At 32.7% G+C, this 27018-nt stretch overlaps 1 protein-coding gene across 1 annotated transcript in view; it reads right to left on the bottom strand.

Moving 5' to 3' along the window:
* LOC145334319 (teneurin-m-like) overlaps nt 1-27018 on the bottom strand; it is a 229148-nt gene that overhangs the window by 184859 nt on the left and 17271 nt on the right. Inside the window, exons 2-3 of the mRNA XM_080179731.1 lie at nt 17139-17292; nt 3488-3566 (exon numbers count right to left, since the gene is read on the bottom strand). Of these exons, the coding sequence (XP_080035857.1) occupies nt 3488-3566; nt 17139-17292 (233 nt within the window). The remainder of the gene's footprint in view (nt 1-3487; nt 3567-17138; nt 17293-27018) is intronic.

Raw genomic sequence — 27018 nt, forward strand, 5'->3', positions numbered from 1 at the left:
TACTTTCCTACTCCTCTTCACCTTAAAATACAGAGCCGTTAGCCCATTATAAAGTAAAATCATAACGAGGGGTCAGTTTCAAATAAAAAGGACATTTCGTCCAAAATAAGAAAAGCCAACTATGGGGGAAAAAATATTTTAAAAATCATAGGTAATTTTATATTAAAAATAAAAATAGCATATCTTTGAAGACAATTTAATTACTACTTTCATAATATTCTATATTTTAAAGAAAATATTAAAGGATTTTTATATTAATATTTAAAATTTTAAAAGAATCACATATCACTGTGGGCTAGAATTGAATCAAGACAAAAGTAAGTGCCGAGTCCTGGGACCTATGTATGGTGAAAATAGACATAAAACCAAGATAATTCCAGGTAAAACCAAAATATTTCAGCGGGGGCTTTTGGAGAAAATTAGATTTGAAAATTTCAAGTTCAATTTTCACTCCCTAGGAGTTGCCGCATAATCATGACAAGAAAAGCAAATATTATTTATTTTAAATTTTGAACAACTTTGCTTTAATAAAGTTCTTCATAAAACCACTTCTGAAGGGAGTTAATAAATGGCCATTTCTATCACTTGCTTTGCAAAGGTCACAAAAATTCAGCCTAAAATAAATCATATATAGAGAGGTTTTAAGAAGGACTTCATAAAAGCAAAGTTGTTCAAAATTGAAAATAAATAATATTTGCTTTTCTTGTCATGATTATGCGGCAACTCCTAGGGGGTGAAAATTGAACTTGAAATTTTCAAATCTAATTTTCTCAAAAAGCCCCCGCTGAAATATTTTGGTTTTAGCTGGAATCATCTTGGTTTTATGTCTCTTTTCACCATACATATGTCCCAGGGCTCGGCACTTACTTTTGTCTTGATTCAATTCTAGCCCACAGTGATATACCTATTGTTTTTTTTCACAATATAAACTTCAATTAGAGGACAACAGGCTATTTATTACACTAGTCCCTAAAATTTCATTTGCTAAACAACTTTGGGGACTTGTATTAAATTTTGATTTATTAGGTTGAGTGTTCAAACATTTCAACCTAATTGTAATCTACAAAAGGGGTACTACTATGATGTATCATCATTGGGGATGTACATCAATTTATCGGCCATTGTCTTATCCCTTTAGATCCCTGGGTCTAGCTTGTGTTTCTAATGAGTGATAATTATGCTAATGATTTGTGGGTTAGTCTTAAGACTTTGGTGTTTCATAACTTCCACCGTTGGTACCCAAAGTTTTATGGCTACGTTATCTTATTAGTTGGCTTTTAAACCTAATTAGATTTTGATCGGTTGGTTTATATTAGTAATGTCAAAATTGTCCAACAACAACAATTTTAATATACTATGTGGTAATTTTGTTGATCATCAATAGGGATGTACATTGTATATCAATTAATCGTCCATTGTCTTATCCCTTAATATCCATACAAGTAGCTATTAAACGAAAAAGGGCAAAGAAAGGGTTGTAGAAGAATTTATCAGCCATTATTCTCTCCTTCCCTCTTTTTTTCTAGGGAACAGAGAGTGGCCGATAAATTGATATACATCCCAAATGATTATACACCAAAAAACCTTTCCGTAGAATACAATTAGAGGTTAAAATGTTTGGACACTTACCTTATGAGCCAATGAAAATTCAAAAAAGTCCAATAAGTAGTTAAGCCAACGAATAAGAAAACGTAATTATAAAACTTTGAGGACTAGTGTAATAAACAGCCAAATGTCCCCTCCCTCCCTGCTTTTTTCCCATGCGATAAAAATCACAGAAAAATAAATTATTATTATATATCAGATAACAGACCCGCATGTTTTTTTTTACATGACAATGGATATATTAAATTAATACTTGGATTTTACACCAGATTTTCATGTTCTCTAATAAAGTGAAATACGCAGCAAGCTAAAGCTCCTCTCCTGCTGGGTGAACGAACTGACCAATAAATGTGGTAAATGTCAGGGAGTAAGGGAGGGGACAATGGGCAATTAATTCAATTTGAGAGTTTTTGAAGAAAGGCCATGAAAACCAGAATAATCCCGAAAATATGGTGGAAATTCTAAAGTGATTGTTGATTAAATCTAGAAAACCATAAACTAAGAAAAAAGTTCCAAGAAAAAAAGCAATCATTTGAAAATAAGATTACCAGTATTACAGACTGACATAACCATTCTGTAATTAATTACTAGAAATATCTCCCTGGATCTCTTCAGATGACAGGGAAAGAGAAAAGAGATTTGGGGGCAAGTGATGTGAACACGGAAAAAAGGGGCAGGCAGGCGTGTAGCTGGATGGGCAAGTATATGACCCGCACTCCTTCCTGCCCCTTTTTATCCTGTTTATTTCCCCCACCTCCCTTCTCCATTTCCCTTTCTCATCTACTTTTAAAAAGGAGGTGGGGATGAAGGGAGTGAAATATAGTATGGGAGGGGGGCCGTGTATTTATATTTGAACTACTCTCTGTCTGCAAAACTATATATATTCAAAACTAACATAGCGAGTAACGGCATTTCTTGCGCAAGTCCCCAAACTCAGTCAGAAACTGCTAAATTCTTGCACATTCCCTTTAAGCCAGTACCCAAAGTCTGAGACTCCTAAAGATTGAATATTCGATCCATTGTCCCCTCCCTTACTCCCTGGGTAAATGTAAATTGACGATAAATTTTTCCCAGTCATATTATCCACGTATATTTTACATCCATTTACATGACCCATATTATACATTTGCTGTAGTTAATCAATATCAGGGATCTAAAGGGATAAGACAATGACCGATAAATAGAGGCACATTCCCAATGTTGATGCACAAAAGTACCCCTTCTGTAGAAATAAATATGTGATATTATAAAACGTTATTTTAAAACTTTGAGGACTAGTGTAATAAATAGCCCAATGTCCCCTCCCTCTCTGAATGAATATTCTATATGATTTTAAGTAGCGGGGCTACTATACAATCAATTTATGTCCGTTCCATAATATATCTGTCTAACAAAATAAATATGTTAATAAAAAGTCCAAATTAGAACCAAAACGAGAAGAGAAAAATAAAAAGATACCAAGAACAAAAAAATTGGACCATATTAATATCAAAATGAGACCACTTTAAAAATTTGGGTACTTGTATTGAACTTCAATTAGTTGGTTCCTTATTAATTGCGTACAAACATTTCAACCAATAATTATAATCTACAGAAGGGGTTACTTTATTTATAATAACTAGAGGTGTTATCAGAGAGAGAAAGAAGACAATGGGGTGTTTTTTTACATTAGTCCCCAAAGTTTTACAATAACGTTTTCTTACTTTTACTTTTACTTTTACTGAATATTAAATGAGTCTTCAAACGTTTCAACCACTAATTTTAATCTACAGAAGGGGTAATTTTGTGGGGCATCATTGCAGATATACATCAACTCATCGGCCATTGTCTAATTCCTTTAGATCACTGATATAAGGGATCAAAATATAACAAACATTCTTACCCTGGTTGAATATCTAAGGCCGCCATTTAGCTGGCGTCTTTCTGTTGAGATTCTACTCCGTGTGTCCATCCCTTCCAATCTGAAACAGAGAAAACATAATCATTTTAACTTCCATTGCCCTCTTCCTCCCTGATCAATAGATAACAATGGATATAGAATAAATGTGGATATATTGACAGGGAAAAAAATTGTCATCAATTTATTAGTCAGTTCGTTCTTCCAGTAGGAGGGTAAATTGGGGTAAAGAGGGTTGATGGAGTGGGATCGTTATTTTAGACAGCTGCGAGTATAACTTTAATAGAGTACTTGAAATCTGGTGCAATATCCAATTAATAATATATCGATTATTATAGTACCTATACATTTAAAGGATATAATCGCTTCTAACAAGGATGACAATATCCATCAGTAGTAAAGCTCATAAAATAATTAAATAAAGCACATTTTGCATCTTACAAATGAAGGTGCTTATTGAGATTATTTAATAGAAAATTTTCATAATATGAGATTTTGTTAGTTAAATAGGAGTCGAGAAAATCAAAGTTTTTAATAAAATTATAGAGTAGTTTTGCGATTAAAAACAATTAAGTGTCAAATAGTTTTATTTGTATATGTCTAAATTATTTCGTCAGTTAAAAAACACATCAATATTAAAAAAAATTCCCACCCCCAAGTAAAAAAAAACACTTAAATGAGGTATGATTTGATTTATTATGTCTACTTATATTTTATGTTTTTATCGAGAGAATTTCCATATTTCATTAATGGACCTCCACCCCCCCACCCCCCCACCTCTTATGGGAGCTTTATCAATGGCTCAAAAACTTTGGGTACTAAATTAAATTTGATAAGATAGTTCCAAACTAGTAGTGTCCAAACATTTCAACCAAGCCTTAGGCTGTTTATTAAAATAGTCCCAAAAGTCTTATAATAGTGTATTCTTATTCGTTGTGTTAACAACCTTTGGGACTTATATTTGGTTGGTTCATTTATTTGAGTGTTCAAACGTTTCAACCACTAATTGTAATCTACAGAAGGGTTAATTTGGTTTAATAATTGGACACGGTTATCAATATATCATCTAATGTCTTATCCCTTAAGATCCCTGAAAACAAGGGGACGACAATGGAGGTACCAAAAGTGGTCCACTACCGTAAAAAGGGATGTTGCCATTTCATCTGTGTTTCCCTTATGATGATAAAAAAAAAAACTAATAAAACAGAATAAAAACATTAGCTAAATGGGTTGATAACCAGGGATCTAAAGGGATAAGGCAATGGCCGATAAATTGATATACATCCCCAATGATGATACACAAAAACATCCCTTTCAGTAGTTTACAATTATTGAATGAAATGTTTAGACACTCAAATTAATGCACCAAAATTCAATTACGTCCGAAAAGATGTTATGTAAACGTCAATATAAAACTTTGGGAACTAATCTAATAAATAGCCCAATGCTCCATCCCTTCCTTCCTGGTTTAAAACAAGGATTTTTATTTCCTTTACTAGCGAAAACAAATGTTAAATTATTGTTATATAAAAGTACAGGATGTCTCTCTGTCTCTCTGTCTGTAGCTTGATATCTCTTTAACCGCTTAATTGATATGGTTCTCCTTTACAGTAAAGCATCTTATACGTCTAAGGAAGGTTTATAACTATTCATATTACTGTTATCATCACTAATTAATTGATGGACGAACAGACAGACAGACCTAACTTTAAGAGTAGCTTCGCTACTAAAAAAAACAATATTTCTCCACTTGAGATTTATGATATGAAATAGCAAATAACCGTAAAAATTCCCCCCATAAAATAAACAAAATTTTTCATAGTTTAATCATCTTAGAAGAGATATGAAATAAGATGTCTGTCTGTATGCATGTATGCATGTCCAGTAGGATCTCTTAAACTGCTGGACTGATCATCTCAAAAGGGATAGGATATCATACGATAAATACGTCCCCAAACAAAATTAACCCTCAAATTATTGGACACAGTTTATAATCAACTAATGAAATGAAAATGAAAAAGGTTTTGAGCCAACGAACAAGATTATAAAACTTTGGGTACCTGTGTAACTTACAGTCCAATGTTCCCTCCCTACCTGATTTTTAGTGGCGTGCTGCCGAAAGGAAAACTGTATCATCCAAATTGACAGGTGTTATAATCAGGGAGGGAGGGGACAATGGGCTCTTTATTACACTAGCCCCCAAAGTTTTAATATCACGATTTCTTATTCGTTGACTTAGCAACTTTGGGGACTTAGATAAAATTTTGATTGTTTGAGTATCCAACCGTTTCAAATACTAATTATAATCTATAGACTTTTTGTATCATTATTGGGGATGTACATCAATTTATCGGCCATTGTCTTATCCCTTTAGATCCCTGAAAACTGTAACATCCAAATTGACAGGGGTGATAATTCAAACATATAAACAACAGAATATTTTAAACAGGGCTTAACTCAAAAAGTGCGCAATTATTTTTCGGCACAGCCGAAATTCAATATTCTTTCTAACCCATTGAAAAAGGTAAAATGGGTCTGTTTATTACACTAGTCCCCAAAGTTTTGTAATAACGTTTTCTTTTTCGTTGGCTTAGCAGCTTTGGGAACTTTTAATTGAGTTTTGATTGGTTGGCTCATTAAGTTGAATATATATCCTCAATAAGCGGATTTGGTAAGGAGCCAAAAATAATCCGCTAATTTTGAGTTTTCTAACAATATTTTTTTTAATATTTATATCTAGATATTTACAAATTCCCCTTTAAATTTGATTCAGGAAATGCGAAGGATTTGGAATCAGAAAAATAGCCTAAAACCATCCCAATATAAATGAAAATTAAATAATATTGCCTAAAAATTTGTAAAACTTCCGTTAATTGGAGAGCTCATTCGGTTCAGTAGGTATCGAAATCATAAGCTTTAGTCAAACAAAACCTTACTACTTTAATTTCATAGGATATGGTATAAGGATTGAATTATCGTCCATTTTCTTATCCCTTTATCCCTGCTTTATCTATAAAGCTATTTTAGAAGGCAAATTTAAAACAAAAAATATCCTATAGCCAATAAACCAGGTGGGAAGGGAACAATGTATTTTGAGCTGGTAACCATAGTTTTTTATGCACTGCTCTAAAACTTTGGGTACTTTTATTGAATTTTGATAGGTTGATTCAATGTACCAATATTACCGAGGGTAACGTTGTATAGGTATCATCATTGGGGATGAATATCAATGATTTGCCCTTTGTCTTATCCCTTTAGATCCCTGTAATCCCCCCTGTATGTAACCTATCTGTTGTTATTCAATACCTGATTATTTTAAGAATTATTGGATGGTGTATTATCCCTTCCCCGCATAGTTTCATAGTTTTTTTCAGTATGGATTTGAATCCGATTAATATCCACTGGATTAGAACCAGTGCTAAGCCATACTGAAATATCATATACAGCATCGTATTATAGACAATTTTCAACGAATAGAAAAATAAAAATCATGAAATTAATACCAGTTTTGTTAGCCTTCTTGGCTTAATAATATAATTTTTCATTTTAATATCCGCAAAAGCTGTCTAAATACACTAGTCCCCAAAGTTTTGTAATTTTAAAAAAATTTTATTTGTCAGCTTACCTACAACTTTTGAGACTTTTATTGAATTTTGATTGGTTCATAAACTTAGTGTCTAAACATTTTAACCACTAATTGTAATAGAAAGGGTGATTTTGTGTATCATTATTGGGGATGTACATCAATTTAAAGGCCATTGTTTTATCCCTTTAGATCCCTGCCTTTAATAACTTTAAAATTATATAGGTGATATATAAAAACAAGTTCTATATATTTTATCGGAATATTTTAAACAAACAGTAATTTCAGAAAATTATTTGTACTACTTTTTTTGTACATAAGGTCCAGGGATCTAAAGGGATAAGACAATGGCCGATAAATGTATGTACATTCCTAATGATGATACACAAATTTACCTCTTCGGTAGATTACAATTAGAGGTTAAAATATTTGAACACTAAACATAATGAACCAATCAAAATTTAAGTCCCCAAAGCTATTAAAAAAACTTTGGGTGACTAGTTTAATAAACAGCCCAATGTCCCCTCCCTCCCTGGCGACACCCAGTAGTGGGCGGGGTCAAGCTGATAGAAAAGTGTTATCTTTCAAGTACCCTTACAACATAAAACAGGGTTGCCATCGTTCAAAAAACATTTTTGAAACTATTAGGTATAGGAATCATCATATAGTTTGAAATCGATAGGACAATTCTAACATGTCTAATATAACTAAAAGAGCTAACCTTAACGGACTGACGGACTTACAGACCGACGCTTATTATGGAAAAGCTTCGCTTTAAAAATAAAAAATAAATTTATTTCAATGAGCCCTTTGTATTATATCTTTTAAGCTGTAATAAAAAATGTCTTGATATGACTATGGATGATACATTGATTTACATCCCCAATGATGATACACAAAATTTCCCCCTGTGTAGGTTTAAATCATTGGTGGTAAATTTAAATATAACTGCTAGTTTGTATAACCCAATCATGATTTAATATAGGTCTTCAATATTTTTAAACCAAAGAGTGAGGGAACGGAATAATTAAAACTTTGTGAAACAGTATGATGTCCCTTTCTTTAAAAAAAAAACATACTTATAAACATTCCAATTCTTTAGTGCAAATTTTTTTTTGGATTTTTCAGGAAAAAAAATTTGGCGACCCTAGATCAAACTTTTGGGGAAGCTAAAAAAGCTTAAGTGTGTTTTTTTGCTGCGAGAGTTCGGTACAGAGAGAGATGAGAAGTGTTTTGTTTTCTACCACTCAATACTCAGGAAAAAAGGGAGGGACATGAGGTGTTAATAATAATAACGTTTTATTATTCGTTGTCTCTGGGAACTTTTAATGTTTTTGGTTGGTTCATTAGGCTGAGTTTCAACCGCCACCCAAAATCTACAGAGGTTGTAATTTTAGGTATCATCATTGGGGATGTACATCAATTTAATGGTCATTGACTTATCCCTTATCCCTGCTCAATACTAGACGATCATGGACAGCGAAATAAATCCGTCATTTTGTATAGTTTTTGGGAAATTTTCTCCTTTTTTGCTCTCAAAAAAAGTCTAAAAATACCTACAACTACCTATAACTTAGGGCTTTAAGCGAAGTCACTCCAATATATCAAATTTTGCAGCAGACAAAAAGAGAGAAAAAAACAATAATAAAAACAAATACCTATAGAAATATTTAATTAACTAACGAAACAGACAGGTTTTTGGCTATTTTAAGCGGTAATTCAATCTTACCACAAAGCAAAATAGATACTTATTAGGTATATTATCTTTATTATAAGAAAATAAAATAAAACAGTTAAGCAGTTAAAAGATTATTAAGATAATCTAAGAATTTATGTTTATAACATTCATGATATGGATTTTAGTACCTAGCGAAGCTACTCTATGCTATTTTATATTTTTGTACATACCAGTTAGGGATGGGCCATTAAACTCTAACTCAAACTGGTACCCAAAGTTTTATAAGAACGTTTTCTCTATAGTTGGCTCAAAAACTTTGGGTACTTTTAAAAAATCTTGATTGGATGGTGCATACTAGCAGTGTCCTAACTTATCCACCAATAGTTTTTATCTTCAGTAATTTTTGTTTGTGGACAATTTTCTGTAATACGATGATTTTTCAGTTTCCAATCCAGCGGATTCAAAGCCATACTGGAATAGTTTTTTTTAAATGTAAACATGAATATAAATATTTATTCTTGTTAGGTTTTTTTTATAATGTAAAGCTCTTAAAAAAACCTAAATGACTTATTTTATCTTTACGGTTAAAGACTTTTTAACACGCTAAAAGATTTGTTTTTTTTTTACAATTTTTCTTACAAACGGTTGCCAAAAATGCCTTATAGCAAATCTAGTAATAGTTATTTATCGCATCGTATTATAGACAGCTTACCGTAGATATTAAAATGTAAAATAATAAGATTCTAACCAGTTTTGTTATTGGTTTAAATCTTATAGTTTTTATATTTTAATATCCGCGGAAAGCTGTCAATAATACTATGCGATTTTAACTACTAGATTACTAGATTTGCTATAAGGCATTTTTGGCAACCGTTTGTATACGGGGCTAGATATGATTTTCAGTATGGTAGAGAACCAGTTCTAATCCAGCGGATATTAATCAGTTTCAAAGCCATACTGGAAAAGGAATGAATATGATTTAAAAACTGGCATAAAACCCTGAAAAAAAATTATGAAATTAAAAAGTTTAAAATTTGGCAACCTAGTTTTCAACCCTTCTGGAATTACTCTTAAGAGATGATAAAAATAGATTCCTAGCTTTTTTTATTTCTTTCTGGTTTTTTAACATTTTTGTTGTTTTTTTTAGGGGAGGGAAGGGACACTGGACTGGAATTCAAATTACACTAGTGCCTAAAGTTTTATCACCACATAATCGTAATTGTTAGTTAATAAACTTTGACTACTTTTATTATTTTTGATTGTTCAAAAAAGTGTAGTGTCCAAACGTATAAACCACTAATTGTTATCTACAAAATGGGGTAATTCTATATCATAATTGAGGATGTACATCAATTTATCGGCCATTGTCTTATTCCTTTAGATCCCTGATACCAGCAATGAACAATAATTCTTTATAAAGGCCTTAAAGGTGTAATCCAATTGTCTCCCTCCCGTCTTTCACATATATTTTCTTCCTTTTTTTCTGGGTTCGATCCTTAAATTTTGCCATTTTTGTATTAGTTTCGGACTACTGCTCTCGATTAGGTTCTCTCGATTAAACTCTGAATATGCTACCAGGTTCTATAGCTAGCAACTTTGGGGACTTGAATTTGGTTGGTTGGTTCATTAAGTTAAGTGTCCAAACGTTTTAACCACTAAGATCCCTGCCTTTTTCAAATACCACAATTTTTAAGGACCGAGCTTTGGTCACATTGTATAAAAAGAATAAATCTAAGCTAAGGTCGCAATATATAAAGCCTTGGCTTTAACACACAGTTCACCATAAGGATAAGGGAGGGATGGGACATTGGGCTGTTTATTACACTAGTCCTCAAAGTTTTATAATAACTTTATCTTATTCGTTGGCTTAACAACTTTTAGGACTATTATAGAATTTTGATTTGTTAGTTCATTAAGTTCAGAGTCCAAACTTACAGACCACTAATTTTATTCTAAAAGTGGTAAATTTGTGTATCATCATCGGTGATAAACATCAACTTTTAATTGTAATCTTTAGCAGGGTAAATCATTTTGAACATCATTGGGAATGTAAATCAATTTATCGTCCATTGTCTTATCTCTTATGATCTCTCATACTCCTGGTTTATTGGTGAATTTAAAAATGTGGAGATTTAGTCTTTTTACCTTATTGAATGCTCCGAAATAATATTTTGAGACCAGGGGGGGGGGGGGTGTGGATTTGATCCCCCACACCCCACTATCCTCTATTTCTGGGAAAATCATTTGATATTCTAACGCTGTAAGAGACCATTTTCTTAGAACAAAACAACTAAATAGACTTATCAAAATATAATACGTGTCATACGTCTTACAAAGATGTTAAAAGAATCAGGGATCTAAAGGGATAAGACAATGGTCGATAAATTAATGAAGATACACAAAATTACCCCTTCTGTAGATTATAATTAATGATTGAAACGTTTGGACACTCAACCATCAACATAATGAATCAACCAATCAAAATTCAAGAAATTCCCTTAAGTTCATAATATAAAAGTAACAAAAAGTTTGTCTTACTGTAAAAAGATTAAGATCTTACTAGCCGCTAAACCGATATGGTTGTCCTTTACAGTGAAGCTTCTTATAGGTCCGTATATAACTATTTTTAGGGGAGGGTACCTCACCCCACTTCCCTAAAGTCCCTCAATAAAAATTATGACATTTATAATTTTGTATCACCACCACCATTTCTTCTATTTTTCACCCCAACTTTTGTAGTTAATGTTTTGCCTCTTTATATAATAGATCTCATGCCAGGGTGTTCTTAGTCAGAGATCCAAAGGGATAAGACAATGGCCGATAAATTGTTTTACATCTTCAATGATGATACACAATTAGTGGATAAAACGTTTGGACACTAAATTTAAACAAACTAACCTTAATTCACTAAAAGTCCCCAAAGTTGTAAAACTACGATTAAGAAAACGTTAGGTATTATAAAACTTTGGGGACTAGTGTTATAAACAGCTCAATATCCCCTCACTCCCTGGTTCCTAGCAGGCGATTTTACAAGCGTAGCAACTCTGTAATTAGTAGGTTTGTCACAAATATATGTCTTACATCGTTAGCCATGCCATGCTTTATTTTTTGTCAAAACCAATACTTTGGAATTTGATGTTGTTTCTTTCATTTACTAAGTATATTTGCAATAACTTTTATTTAATGAAATCTTCCAATTTTTAACCTGTACAAAACGGCCTGCTTAATTGCTTCAAGATCCATGTCAGATCTATATAGGAAATAAATGTCTATAAACGAGCTCAAGTTTTCCAAGGACTATTCGTTGAAAACTCATAGTGCTCCAATAATCCATAATAAACTCTCATTGCCCAGAACGATAAGACCCATTATTTTACTTTATTAAAAACAAATTCATTTTTTTCATTTCATGTTGCTATTTACATTATAATGAAGTATTTAATTTCTAATCATAAAAAAGAAAATTTAAATTTATGATATAATAAATTTAAGAAAACTCTGTTTTAAAAGAATTCGATTGTGGCGACACTTTGTGTGTTCAAATATTGAACTAAAATTGTAATCATGTAATAAACCCTTTGGTGATGGTAATGTAAAGAAAAAAATATAATTTAAAAGATCTTTTTAGGATCATTTAAATTATTAAATATTTACTTCCGTTTAAATAGTAATGCCGGGTGAGGAAAATAGATTTATTGAGAAATATATATGCATATAGAAAACTAGCCAATAGGGAGATAGTTATATCGAGCCAACTCTAGTATTTCATATGTATAAGTCATATGCTTGGGAAAAACCAATTTTTGATGCATAATTTGCTGAAAACTGCTAAATACTTTTTCTGATACAAAACTCAATGAAGAAAACAAGATTTTGATGATTAATTTCTGACAATTATAACTGGATTAAATCAAGCAATACAAAAAAAAACACTATGATTGTTAGACATACAGACATAAATGAAATAATAGTTGTGTGCCTCCTAGAAATTAACTTTCTAAATGGGTTTAAATGACACCTACTTGAAAAGATCAAGTCGTTTAACCTTTAACTCTACTTTTTATCCTTTCATTTTCAAGTTACTTTCTCACGAAGTGCTTGTTGTGCACTGATACACCCCCCGCCCCCCCCCCCATCTTTTTTAAAAATAATTTGAAATTAATATGGGGGGGGGGGTCAGGATTGTTTTTTCGTCCAAGACATAACCCCTGCAGGTTATATTGGCTACCCAGTACCCAATATATAACCTAACCTATCCTGACCTAAGTTAAAAAACCTTATTTTCAATTTATTTTTAAAATAAAGGTTGGGGGGTTATCATTGCTCAACAAGGTACTTTGTAAGAAAGCACCTTTCTCTCTCTCTGTTATGTTATTGCAAAACTAAACAAGGATGACAATATCCTTAAAAGGATAAATTAAAGGAAAAAACTTAGAATATATCAGTGATGATTTTTATTTACAGGTTTTAGGCCATTTCGTAGGGAAGTTTGTTAAACTTGTATAGAGTTATCGCACAATAAAATGTTTGATTCCCCCCTAAAAAAAATACACAAAAAAGGATCAATTGAAGAATTACCTAAAGAAAAAAAGTTGTTTCATTCATGAACTACATGTTCTGAATTATACCTATTAATACCTACGTCTTATAATATAAGTTTTTTTTCTGAAGCTTGCGATTTCGAAAATTGTTGGCCCAAACAGGTTTTACACTTCAGGGAAGCTTTAAAAATATCTTGCGATGGTTTTAAGCTATTTTTCTGATCTCCCCCGCCCTCCCATAGAGGCTAGGGAAGAAGAAACTAGTATTGCATAAAATGTTACATATTTTGTAGAAAAAGAAGTATTAACATAAAATAGCATCCTTCATTTATCCTACTCTTTTCTTACCAGGAGGAAGGGAGGGGACATTGGGCTGTTTATTATACTAGTCCCCAAAGTTTTATAATAACGTATTCTTTTTCGTTGGTTCAACAAATTTGATTGGTTGGTTCAATTAAGTTGATTGTACACATGTTTCAACCACTAATTGTAATCTACAGAATCGTTAATTTTGTATATTATCATTAGGGATGTACATCAATTTATTGGACATAGTCTTATCCCTTTATATCCCTGCTTTCCTTCAGTAGATATACAAGGCTAAATAACGGTTGCCAACTAATTACCTACTTAAAAATATTGAATTGAGTTAGTAGTATTGCTTCTCTTTTGTAAGTCCGTATGTCCGACGGTCCGTCAATAAGAAAGTGTCCTATTTTAATAAGTAGTAAGGTTTGATTCGTCTGAAGCTTAAGATTTAGATAACTACTATATCAATTAAGTTCTCAATATTAGGAAAGCTTTACATAGGTCGTAGGGACTATTTCATTTTCATATTTATGCTTTTGGATAGTTTTAGGCTATTTTTGCAGATAAAAAAATTCGACAACCTAGTTGTTAGCAGAAGAAGAGTGATAAAGGAGCGGAAAAGCTTTTTCATTATGCATCATACTAAAACTGGGTGTCGGGCAAATAAGCAATGGGAAAAATTACCCAATGATGATACACAAAATTACATATTCTGTAAATTACAATTAGTGGTTGAAACGTCTGGACACTCAACTTAATGAAACAAAGAATCAAAATTCATTAAAAGTCCCCAAAGTTGTTTTCATTATACAATATACTAAAACTGGGTGTCGGGCAAGTAAACAATAGACATAAATATATTTTTCCAGGGATCTAAATGGTTAGATAATGGCCAGTAAATTAATATAAATCCCCAATAATGATGAACAAAATTACCTATTTTATAGATTACAAATAGTGGTTAAAACGTTTGGTCACTTCACTAAATAAAGTTGTTAAGCCAACGAATAAGAAAACATTATTAAAAAAAACTTTGGGGACTAGTTTTGAAAGCGGCAAAAAGCCTCTATATATTTTTTGGGTTGTATTTTTGCTGGCTACCATAAAATAGATAACTTTGTTATTCCTTAATATATTATAATCTACCTTTCTCTCTCATTTTTACATTAGCCTCTCTCTCTCTTTCTCTTTTTTTTCTATTTTCAAAAACGAAGCTTTTCTATAATAAGGGTCGGTTCGTAACGGTTAGCTCTTTTCGTTTTTAAAGACATGATAGAATTATCCTATCGATTTCAAACTTTGTATGATAATTCCTATCACAGTTGGGTACGATTTAGTAAGCGTAGCAACTCTATAATCAAGTCCTAAAATTGTTAGTATGCCCTAATTTTGTATTTTTGTTTGTACTACCGTTTCATAGCTTCGCTTTAATGTATGTTGTCATCCTTATATTTTTTAAGTAGATAAGTTAGTTAGGGTGCATTTTTGATCAATTATCAACGAAAAATGCATTTTTTTACTTGGAAAAAAACTATTAAATAATATCATTCAGAAATCGGGGAAAATTATATTTAAAAACAAAGTTTTAAGTCATATTTGTGTGTCCTTTAAGATCCATGAAACTGCTCGACAGATGGATTGTATATTGTTTAAGTTCCTTTTCAGGTTTAATGTTATTTTTATTAAAATTACCTAAAGATTTCTTTTTTATTCTTCTTTTTACTACCTATATTACTTTTTCCGTGAAAAGCCTATATACCGTCCTTCAGTAAATATCTAATATATCTTAGGTAAAAGTCAGGGATCTAAAGGGATAAGACAATGGCCGATAAATTGATGTACATCCCCAGTGATGATACACAAAATTAACTTTCCTGTAGATTACAATAGGTGGTTAAATTAAAACGTTAGGACACTCAACTTAATAAACCGACCAATCAATATTCAATTAAAGTCCCCAAAAGTTGTTAACCAAAGAATTAAAAAACGTTATAATAAAATTTTTGGGGACTAGTGTAATAAACAGCCAATTGTCCCCTCCCTCCCTATAAAATATGGTTTTTAAATCAGTTTTTGTATGTCTAATAAATGGCCTTAAACCTCCAATATAAAATATCTTAATAATCATAACATTTTGATTTTTACTATGTATTAACAATCCCTCATGTCCATGAAGTTGAGTGAAAGTAAGTGGCTTTTGGTTTATTAGAATATACTTTCCAGTATGGCCTCCAAACCGATTAATATCCGCTGGATTTGAACCGGTTCTTAGCCATACTAAAAGATCATGTATAGCATTGTATTTCAGACATTTAATTATCGAGTATTAAAATAAAAATCATACGATCAATGTCAGTTTTTTTTAGCCCGGGCCTTCATCTAACAAAACTGGTTTAAATCATAAATTTTTTCATATTAATAACCGCGGAAAGCTGTCTATAATACGATGCAATAAATAACTATTCTATCACTCTTACAAGTAGCAACATCCCTTTATAATCAATTGGACCATTTCTAACACCACCCTAAAAGAAAAACCATATCGGTCCAGTGGTTATCAAGATCTTAAGCTGCATACGCACACATGTAGTCAGACAAACAGACATCCTGTTACTTTTATATAAGAATAATGTACCTAGTTATTTATCGCATCGTATAATAGACAGCTTTCCGTGCATATTACAGTGATAAATTGTAAGATTATAACCAGTTTTGTTAGCCCCAGGGGGGCCTTAGTTCCGGGCTAACAAAAGCGATATTAATTTTATGATTTTTTTATTTTAATATTCGTGGAAAACTGTCTTTAATACGACGCGATGGTAAACATGATTTTTTAGTATGGCTGAGAACTGGTTCTAATCCAGCAGTATTAATCGGTTTTGAAGCAATACTGAAAAATAAAAACCTATAAAGATTGAAAGAGGTGTTTACTGGTCCAATAAAAGTTAAAGAGAAAATAGCCCTCTTACTTTTTCTTTTATTTATACATAGCCACAAAAGTATACAAATAACCTTTTACATGGAAAAGTAATCTAAAAATTTACGTATCACTTTTATTATATAAAAGTAATATGATGTCGATCTATCTATACTAAAGGATCTTCCTAACCGCTTAACCGATATGGTTGTCCTTTATTATGTAGCTTTTCAGTCTTAATGCCAATGTTGTATCAAATAAAAACATAACCTAAGGTTACTAGAATCTACAAAGAAAAATTCAAACACCTATCTTCCATAGCAGCTAAGTAAATTTCAATACGGTAATAGTTATATATCGCATCGCATTATAGACAGCTTTCCGCGGATATAAGTGTTGAAGTCCCGGGCTAAGAAAACTGGTATGATTTTTTGCTATTTAATCTAATACGATGCTATACATGATTTTTCATTATGGCTGAACACCAGTTCTAATCCGGCGGATATCAATCGGTTTGGAAGCCATACTGGAAAAAAATATGTATACAGACTTCTACAATTTAAAGAGTAGCTGCGCTAACAAAAATGCGCGAAAAAATGTTTGCCTACCTTGCTTGAAGCTCAGGATCAATTCTCGTGGAGCGAAGGAGGGGACTAGAAACTATGGTCCCATCACCCCCACGGATGCCCCCCGGGTGGGATAGTAGGGTCGTGTGTTCTCCCCCCACGGGGCCATCATAGCCCCCCTTCTCCAGGCCGCTACCTGTAAAAAAATAACATAAGGTTAGGTTAAGTTTCATATCAATCTTATTCATTACATAAGATAAGTTTTCTTTAACAGTGAAGATTCTAATAGGTCCCATGATAGTTTTTAAAAACTATATTGGGGAGGCAACAAATCTACAAAATGGTAATTTTGTGCACCATTATTGGAGATGTGCATTAATATATAAGCAATCGTCGTATCCCTTTAGATCCCTGGATTATATGCGAGATATAATCCAATGATTTTGTGTTAATGGACGTAAATTACAGACGGACAGACGTACATACCCTAAATATTAAGAAGCTTCGCTACTAAAAAAGAAGTTTCCCCATATTTTGAAACGGAAGGGGAATAGGATATTGTTATAGAATAACAATCAAAATCTTAAAGTACATTCTTTTATTTCAATTTACTATAAATCATATAAATCTATAGACTAGCATCTGGAGGCTCTGTATACAAAAAATAGAAAAATAGCTTTAAACAATCCCAAGACTTCGTTCTGAAATTTGAAAAACCTAAACATTACAGAACCTACCTATGTAAAGGTTACCTACCTAAAATTGAGAACCTAATCGCTTCAGTTATTGAGATCTTCAGACAAAAAAATTTACTGCTTTATATTATAGGATAGATTATGATTTTTGAAAAAAACTTTGTCTATAAATCCATTACCTACTTTCAAAAGTATTTCTTCTTTTTTTTCACAAGATAAGATCAAAGACTTTCCTATTTAAATAATGTCTGTTTTGTAGCATCTGAGGGAATTTTGAAGGACAAAAATTCTAAAAAAAACAAGACGTTAAAAAGTTACACCTATTGCCACTAGTCCCCAAAGTATTATAACAACGTTCTCTTATTCGTTGGCTTAACAACCTTGAGGACTTTCATTGAATTTGATTTGGCGGTTCATTAAATTGAGTGTCCAAACATTTCAAACACTAATTGTAATCTACAGAAGGGGTAATTTTATGAATCATAATTGAGAATGTACATCAATGTATCGGCCATTGTCTTATCCCTTTAGATCCCAGGTTTAAAACTCTTTTTATCCTACTAATTATTTCATAGAATATTTGTCAGTATCGCTGAAATTTTTGTGAGTTTATTAAGTGTTGAAAGACTTGCGCTTATAATTCGTCTAAATTAACCTTTTCCTAATGTTTTCGTTTTAATACCCCCTTTCTTTTTTCCAAGCACAGCTATTCTATATATGTCCGTATGTCCATAAAGTAGTAATGAAAGAGTATTACATACAGGGAGAGGACATTACACCAAAGTTTTATAAATGCGATCTCTTAATTGTAAGCTTTAAAACTTTGGTTACTTTTATTTAATCTTGACTTGGTTGTAAAAACTGGAAGGGGTATTTTGTTTAACATATTAGGAAGGGAAGGGACATTAGGCTGTTTATTACATTAGTCCCCCAAAGTTTTCTTATTCGTTTCTTAACAACTTAGGGGACTTTATTGAATTCTAATTGGTTGGCTCATTAAGTTAAGTGTCCAATCGTTTCAACCATCAATTGTAATCTTTAAAAGGGGTATTTTTATGTCTCATCATCGGGGAAGTATATCAATTTATCGACTATTGTCTTATCCCTTTAGATCCTCCGCTACTTATGGACACACACTTATCCTTGTATATACTGATTCTTAATGTTTCAGATGTTTTAAATTGATTGCACAGCTCGTTATTGCAGCTGTAGTGCGCGGCTGTTTAATTGTGTTGTTTTTAGCAGCGCAGCTATTCTATACTTTCATATGTCTGTCTGTCAGTCTCTCAGTTATCTTTAATAATAGTTCTTTATTCCCTTAAACACTCTACAACAACATTATAATAATAGTTATTTATCGCATCGGGTTATGGACAGCTTTTCGCGGATGGTAAACTTTAAAATCATAAGATTAATTCCAGTTTTGTTGGTCTGGTTAGGCCCAATGATTATGGAAATAATTGTCCTTGCTTTTAATTGAGTTTTAATGTTACAAACAGTCATGCGATAAAGGAACAATTAAATTCTTATAGAAAAGTAACAGGATGTTTGTCTTTCTAGGCGTAGAATCTCACCTAAAGCTAATATGGTTCTCCTTTACAGTGAAGCTTATTTAAGGTCCAGAGGAGGTTTATGGCTATTTTGGGGGGGAGTAATTTACAGAATATAAGATAAGTAAAATATATTAATTTTATTAGACTAAATAACCCGTCCCATTAAAAAAATATGCAGTCATCTAAAGGGATAAGACAATTGGTGGTTGAAACCTTTGGACACTTAATAAACCAACCAATCAAAATTGAATATAAGTCCCCAAAGTTGATAAACCAACGAAAAAGAAATCGTTATTATAAATCTTTGGGGACTAGTGTAATAAACAGCCCTATATCCCCTCTCTCTCCCTGTAAAAATGATTCAATTAAAAAAAACAACTTTTAATTAACAAAACTATCCCTCTTTTTATGCTAATAATGATAAACGAGAAAAGTGATTAAATTGTAGTATTATGCATCTTAAAAGCTCATTAAAAGATAAATCAAAGAAGGGGGAGCGCAGCTGTTATATAACTAGGATATGTTCGTAGGTTTTAATTTACTGTTCTTTTTCTAGGAGCGATTTCTATTGGGGTGGCGGTACCCTCCTGTCAAAATAACTATAAACGTTTCCGGGATCTATGAGAAGCTTCATTGTTAAAGAGAACCATATCGGTCCAGAGGTTAGCAAGATTCTTCAGTACACACTTCACACATACAGACACAGATCCTGTTACTTTTATAGACAAACGAACATACGGACAAAGGGAGAGTATAGAGTAGCACCACTGATCGAAATCTTGGATCTTAAGGGATAGAAAAATTTTCTAATTGTGGTATATAAAATTTTCCCTTTAGATGATTACATTATTCGTGGAATAAAACAAACCAACTATTTCCTACCCCCAAAAGTTTTGAAACTAACAAATGACAGATTAAGTAAGTTTATAAACTTTGGGATTCATTAAAATTTAGAACCTATTGTCCCCACCATCCCTGTAGACCACAGAAAATGCCCCTATTGCCCCCTTCTTTCACCTCTAGACATCATTTATGTCTTTAACATTAGACCTAACATAGAATGTAACCTTCTTTCCCCCAAATTTTTAATAGAAGGGGGGAAGGCACAGCCAATTAAAGAAAAATAGCCCTGGAAGAAAAATAATACAATCAGACAGGAACACAAAGTTTTATAGCCACGTTTTCTATTCGTTGGCTCAAAAACTTTTGGGTGCTTTTATTGAATTTTGATTGGTTTGTTCCAAACTAGTAGTGTCCAATTTTTTCAACCAATAATATTAATATTGGAAAGTGTTAGTTTTGTTTATTATGATTACCAATTTAACGTCTTATCCCTTAAGATCCCTGGTTAATAATAATATTACCAAAACCTGTTTAGAATGGGTCTATAACCCACTAACTCTAAAGTCATTTAACTTAGACATAACCTCTCTTTCTAAAGTAAACCATACTTTAATATCTCGGACAGGGATGCGAGTTCTTAAAATAATCAAAAAATTTAATGTCTTATCCCTAAAGGTACATGATTACCAAAACCGGTTTAGAATGGGTCTATAACCCACTAACTCTAATGTTATTTAACTTTGACATGACCTCTCTTTCTAAAGTAAACCATACTTTAATATCTCGGATAGGGATGCGAGTTCTTTTCCTTATATAAAGTAACAGGATGTCTCTATGTTGGTGTGTATTTTAGTACCGAATGATCATTTCTTTTATACAATGTAGCTTCGCATAGGTACTGGGAAGGTTTATATCTATTTTGTGGAAGGGAACCACCCCCCTCCCAAGAGAAATAGCCACATAAATAAATTTCAAAGTCTGCACTCTGAATTTGCAACGAGGGAGGGGACATTGGACTGTAAATTACACTGGTACCCAAAGTTTTATAACCATTTTAAGTTATAATTTAACAAAAATTTTGTTTACTTTTATAGAATTTAGAAAAAGTAATCTTATTTATCATACGTAAATTAATTTATTGTCCATTGTCTTATCCCTTTACCTCCCTGCCGAATTTGTCTGTGTTCAATCATTTACCAAGCAGCTAAAGAATTTGATCTCAGGAACTTGACGGAAATTTTTACAAATATTTAATCTAGGATTTTTATATAGCTTTTCTTTTAGTAGCTGCTACACCCCTAGAGGTCTTAAGAGAGCAGTGGTGGGGGTGGGGAGGGGATGAAGTCGATCCTTAACTTTCAATTTAAGTTTTATATCTATTGATTTTAAGACATTGTTGGAACTTTTTGAGCTAATCATTCCTAGGTATCTAAGATTTTTGGCGAAAATACAAAAATATTATATTATTTTATAGATAGTATATGACACATATTTTTTCCCATTACGAAATAAATTCAGGGAGGGAGGGGACTTTCGGCTTAATAACTTTGGAAACTTTATTGAATTTTGATTGGTTGGTTCATTAAGTTTAGTGTTTGAACATTTCACCACTAATTGTAATCTACAGAAAGGATAATTTTATGTATCATCATTGGGTATGTACATCAATTTAACGGCCATTGTCTTATCCCTTAAGATCCCTGAAATAAATTAGTCTTAAAATCAGGCCTAATCTAAATATTCTAATAATTTGATCTTATTTCAGATTACAACATTCATCAATTACTCATTTATTTCTGTCAGTAAATATTCAGGGATGGGTCAGCTGACGATAAATTAATAATCATACCCAAATTTAGTATTCTCAGGGAGGGAGGGGACATTAGGCTGTAAATTAGACTGGTCTTTAGTTGGCTTGAAAACGTACTTTTATTAAATCTTAATTGGTTGGAACTAACTTTTTGCAAATACTTTTAATCTACAGGAGGAGTACTTATATTTCTAATAATTAGAGGCCTTCGCCTAATTAACGTTCATAATCCTATCCTTTAAGGTTCTGTTTTATAGTTTGTTTTTAAGATTGCATTTCCATATTTGTTAACTTCATGAAGTTTGAACTACATAGATTTTAGATATAACAATAGGATATACGTGGATATATTGACAGTGGAAAATTTGTCGTCAATTTAGGATGCTAAAATAGATCTCATTAATTATTCAATTCGTTCATCCAATTTAAAGGAGGGAAGGGGTAAAAAAGGGGGTGTATGGGGGTACCGTTATTTTAGACAGCTGCAATGATCACTTTTTTAGAGTACATGAAAATCTGGTGCAACATCCAAGTAATAATATATCCATTGTATTTGTTAGCTTTATGAAGTAAGAAATAGATAGATTTTAGATCTAACTAAAGGACATCTGATAACAACCACTAATTAAGCTGCACGTCAAAGATTGACGGACGGATTAGCTTATAAGTAGCGTAGCAACTATATAGCTTGCAATGTCTATGTGTGTATGTTATTTTAACCAGACACCAGGGATCTGAAGGGATAAGACAATGGACGATAAATTGATGTAAATCCCCAATGATGATATACAAAAATTCCCTTCTATAGATCAAAATCAGTGGTTGAAAAATATGGACAATTCTAATCGAAATTCAATAAAGTACCCAAAGAACAACTTTTGGGTACCAGTATAATTACATTATAATATCCCCTCCCTCCCTGGCTACAAAAAAAAATGAAAGAAAAGGCGAATAAAAATATTTGATATGTGAACTTAAAAATACTTAAATATATAAATAGAGGAAGTTATAATTTAGGGAAGGAGGGCATCCTGCTTAAACGCCAGGGAGGGAGGGAGGGGACAATGAACTGTCAATTACAATGGTACCCAAAGTTTTATAAACGTGTAACCTCAATTATTGGTCCTATAACTTTGGGTACTTGCTTGGCTGGTTCCAAACTTTTAAACCAATAATCTTAATATAAAGAGGTTAATATTGTTCACAATCATTGGGAATCAATTTATCATCCATTGTCTTGTCCCTTAATATCCCTGAACTAGTAGGCATTTTATTTAAACATTAGAAACCCAAATCTCATTTCCTTTTATATGAGGAATCAAGCAGGGATCTAAAGGGATAAGACAATGACCGATAAATTGATGTACATCCCCAATGATGATACGCTAAATTACCCCTTCTTTAGATAACAATGAGTGGTTGAAAAGTTTGGACAATAAACTTATTGAACCAACCAATCGAATTTTAGTAAATTTTCCCAAAGTTGTTAAGGCAACGAATAAGAAAGCGCTATTATAAAACTTTGGGGTTATTGTGTTTATCATCATTGGGGATGTTTACCAATGTACCGTCAATTGTCTTATCCCTGTTTATAATAAACATAATCATAAAACAAAATAAGATGTGACATACGTGTCTCTTATTTTATTAGTAGCGAAGCTACTCTATAATTCACTGTGTCCATCCGTCCGTCAGTCCGTAACGCTAAGGGGAATATTATATTTTTTACATTTTGTTCGTTGATAAATCCGTAACTGAAGCTTAGGTTCGTAAATTAGTGTTGTACGGGTAGGGAGGGAAAGGACATTGGGCTGTAAATCATACGGACCCTCAAAGTTTATAAAAAAAGCTCTGCTAAGTTTATTTTAAGTTTGGTCTTTAATAGATTTATTAGCCAATAAAAGGGGGGGGGGGGTTTAATGCAACCATCTCGTAATCAATGTATAAATGGCACTTATAATTCGAATTTTGATCTGAAATTTTGCATGAGTAATCCTTGGTAGGTCTATTTTCCCTAAATCGAACAAAAAGTTGGAAAAGTAGCGGCTAACGGCTGGCGGCTCATCCGTTTAGCCATTTGTTGGGTATTTTCGAGGGAAATCCATCACGAAACCTCACTCCACATAATGCTCTTTTCCGATCCAAAACGTTTTCAAATGGTTCTAGCCGGTAGTTGCTGGTACTAGAAATCTAAAAATGATTTTTTTATCATTTCACATGATTTTAAGCAAAAATATGTTCCAAAAAGTTGATTTCTACGTAATTTATGACAGATCTGCCCTAAAAATAGCCAAAAAACGGCTAAACGGCTGAGCCGTTAGCCGTTACTTTCTCAACTTTTTTTTCGATTTAGGGAAAATAGACCTACCAAGGATTACTCATGCAAAATTTCAGATCAAAATTCGAATTTTAAGTTCCATTTATACATTGATTACGAGATGGTTGCATTAAACCCCCCCCCCCCTTAATTTACATAAGGGGTAGTTTTGTTTATCATACTATGCTGGGGGTACATTATTTTATCGTTCAATGTCCAATCCCTTTAAATCACAGATTTTCAGAGATTTTTTTCATAAAATTTGTCCCCTTGCTGATTAATACTAAAAAAACGTCACCCCTACTGTTAGGCGACATGAAAAAAATTAGACAGTTTTTTCACAATGACGCTTACACTTTAAATCTTCTCAATTCAAGAAGATTTAACATAAAAATCGAAAAATAAGTTTATAACCCATATTATCTCTAAAATAAAATGGCCTAAAACCACTTAATTAGATCTTAATGCAAGTAAAATCATTATCATTCAGTCTAAAAGTATTTTTTTGTTTTTATGAAATAATATGATGTAATTTTTATCCTATCATATATTTTTATGTTGTCAATTAAGATCCCATTTAGTTCTCCATTTTAGGGAAGCCTCACACATGTCTCTATTTCTTAATTTTAGTTTTGTAAGGTTTTAGGCTATTTAGGAAATAATTTAGTTTTAATCTATCTTTCAACTTTTCGTGTGTACTCTATGAAAATCTCATGGTATCTAATTTCAAAACAAAAATGGGGCCACCTTATTCCAGGGATTTAAAGGGATAAGACAATGGAATAAGATTCTCAAAATTACCCCTTCTGTACATTGCAATTAGTGGTTTAAATGTTTGGACACTCAACTTAATGAATTAAACAATCAAAATTCAATTTAAGTCTCCAAAGTTGTAAAGCCAACGAATAAGAAAACGTTATTATGAATCTTTGGGGACTAGTGTAATAAACAACCCAATGTTCCCTTCTTCCCTGGGCCACCTAAGCCCCTCTTAGCCAGCAGGTGCTGGGGAGTTATTCAGATCTTTTTTCATCCTGATAAATAAAAAAAGTAATAGGATGTATTTCTTTCTGTCCCTAATATCTCATTAAATAAACTTTAATATTTATCTACAGGGTGGGGCAAATAAGACCGGACAAACTTTAAACGGCCATAGCGCCAAAACTACTTGACCAATCAGGACGTTTGACCACACTATAAAAAGCTTAGGTAATAACCTTTTAGCAAAAAAAATCTTTAAACGTAGATTGACGTGTAGAACGAGCTAGCCGCGTATATGTTCAACAAGGCAGATTCCAAATGCGCCGGCGCAGTGGTTTAATCTGGATTCTCGACTAGGGCCCACTAAATATGACCTCAGCCCATCTGTAGGTGAGGTAGAGTTATGCAAATTGCTGGGGATACTGTCAGATACATAAGTAAGACACTAGAAAAGACTAGAGCTCTCTATCTGAAATGGCTTGGCCGTAGTACCCCAGCAAAGTGAAACGGGGCAGATTTTAAGATGTAAAAAACATCAAAAACCGTGAAAATTTCACGATTCTTGACTTTAGGGACCCATATTGAACTTTAAAGCTCATTTTAGACTATAGGTTGCGCTGACAACCCTAGCTTAAACTTCATGCCATTTATAAAAAGGTAAAGAACGTCGTTCTAGCTCAACTGTGGTCCAAATAAGAGCCTCCGTGTATAAGGGTAGCTTGAAAGTTGGGCGAATTTGGATCCTGCGGTTACTCACGTTCCTAAGGAAATGTGGCCTCCCAGCAGCCCGATCTTAATTCAATGAACTTTTTGGCCTAGGGCTACTTTGAAGCATGCACCAATAGACGTGCCCATACCACAAAGACCTCCCTCATTGCCACTATCAAGGAGAAATACGCCAGCTTGGACAGGTACATTTTGACCTGGACCTGCCGGCGGTTGAGTAGGCGGGTAGAGGCGGTAATTAAGGCTGGCGGCGATTTTATTGAACAATCTAATAGTCATATACCTATTTTGCTTGCCAAATTTTAAAATTCGATAAAATCTTTAAAATTGACGATTTTATGTTCATTTGTTTAGAAGTTAGAATTTGTCCGGTCTTATTTGCCCCACCCTGTATATATCTCTTGGAAGGGTGTAGATTCCTTCCCCAAAAATAGTTATAAATATATAGGTTCATTTGGCTGTTAGCAGCCTTTAAAGTTCATAGATATTTGTAGATAATCGTTCCCAGGAACATTTTACCGTGAACTGCACTAGATCCTAAATCTATAATACACAGTAGAACGATGTCTGTCTGTCTGTTTGTTTGTAACGAAGGATCTCACTAACCGCTGAACCGATCGGGTATCTTCTCATAGGTCCTAGGAGGGTTTATAACTATTTTGGAGGAGGGTACCACCAACTTCCCAGGAGAAATCACAAAAATCTAAATTTTTATAAATATTTTTGGAGACTTACGCAACATAGAAATAATGTGACAAAATCTGTTAACATGTATAATATAGTTTGAAATAAAAAAAAACATTTAAAATGCCACTAGAGGCCTCTAGGTGCGTAGCCGCTAGTTGATAAACAAAGTATTAAATAACTTAAACTTAGGCATATGAATAGACCCTTTTTTAAAACCGAAGGTGACACTTTCAAACTTTTTTGTTTTCATAAAATAATGCAAAAATCAAACAATAGAAAAAAGTACCTAATAAAAGTATACTTTAACCCA

The sequence above is a fragment of the Acartia tonsa genome, chromosome 12 (assembly GCF_053477335.1).
Source record: "Acartia tonsa isolate MP-2025a chromosome 12, ASM5347733v1, whole genome shotgun sequence".
Classification (NCBI taxonomy): domain Eukaryota; kingdom Metazoa; phylum Arthropoda; class Copepoda; order Calanoida; family Acartiidae; genus Acartia; species Acartia tonsa.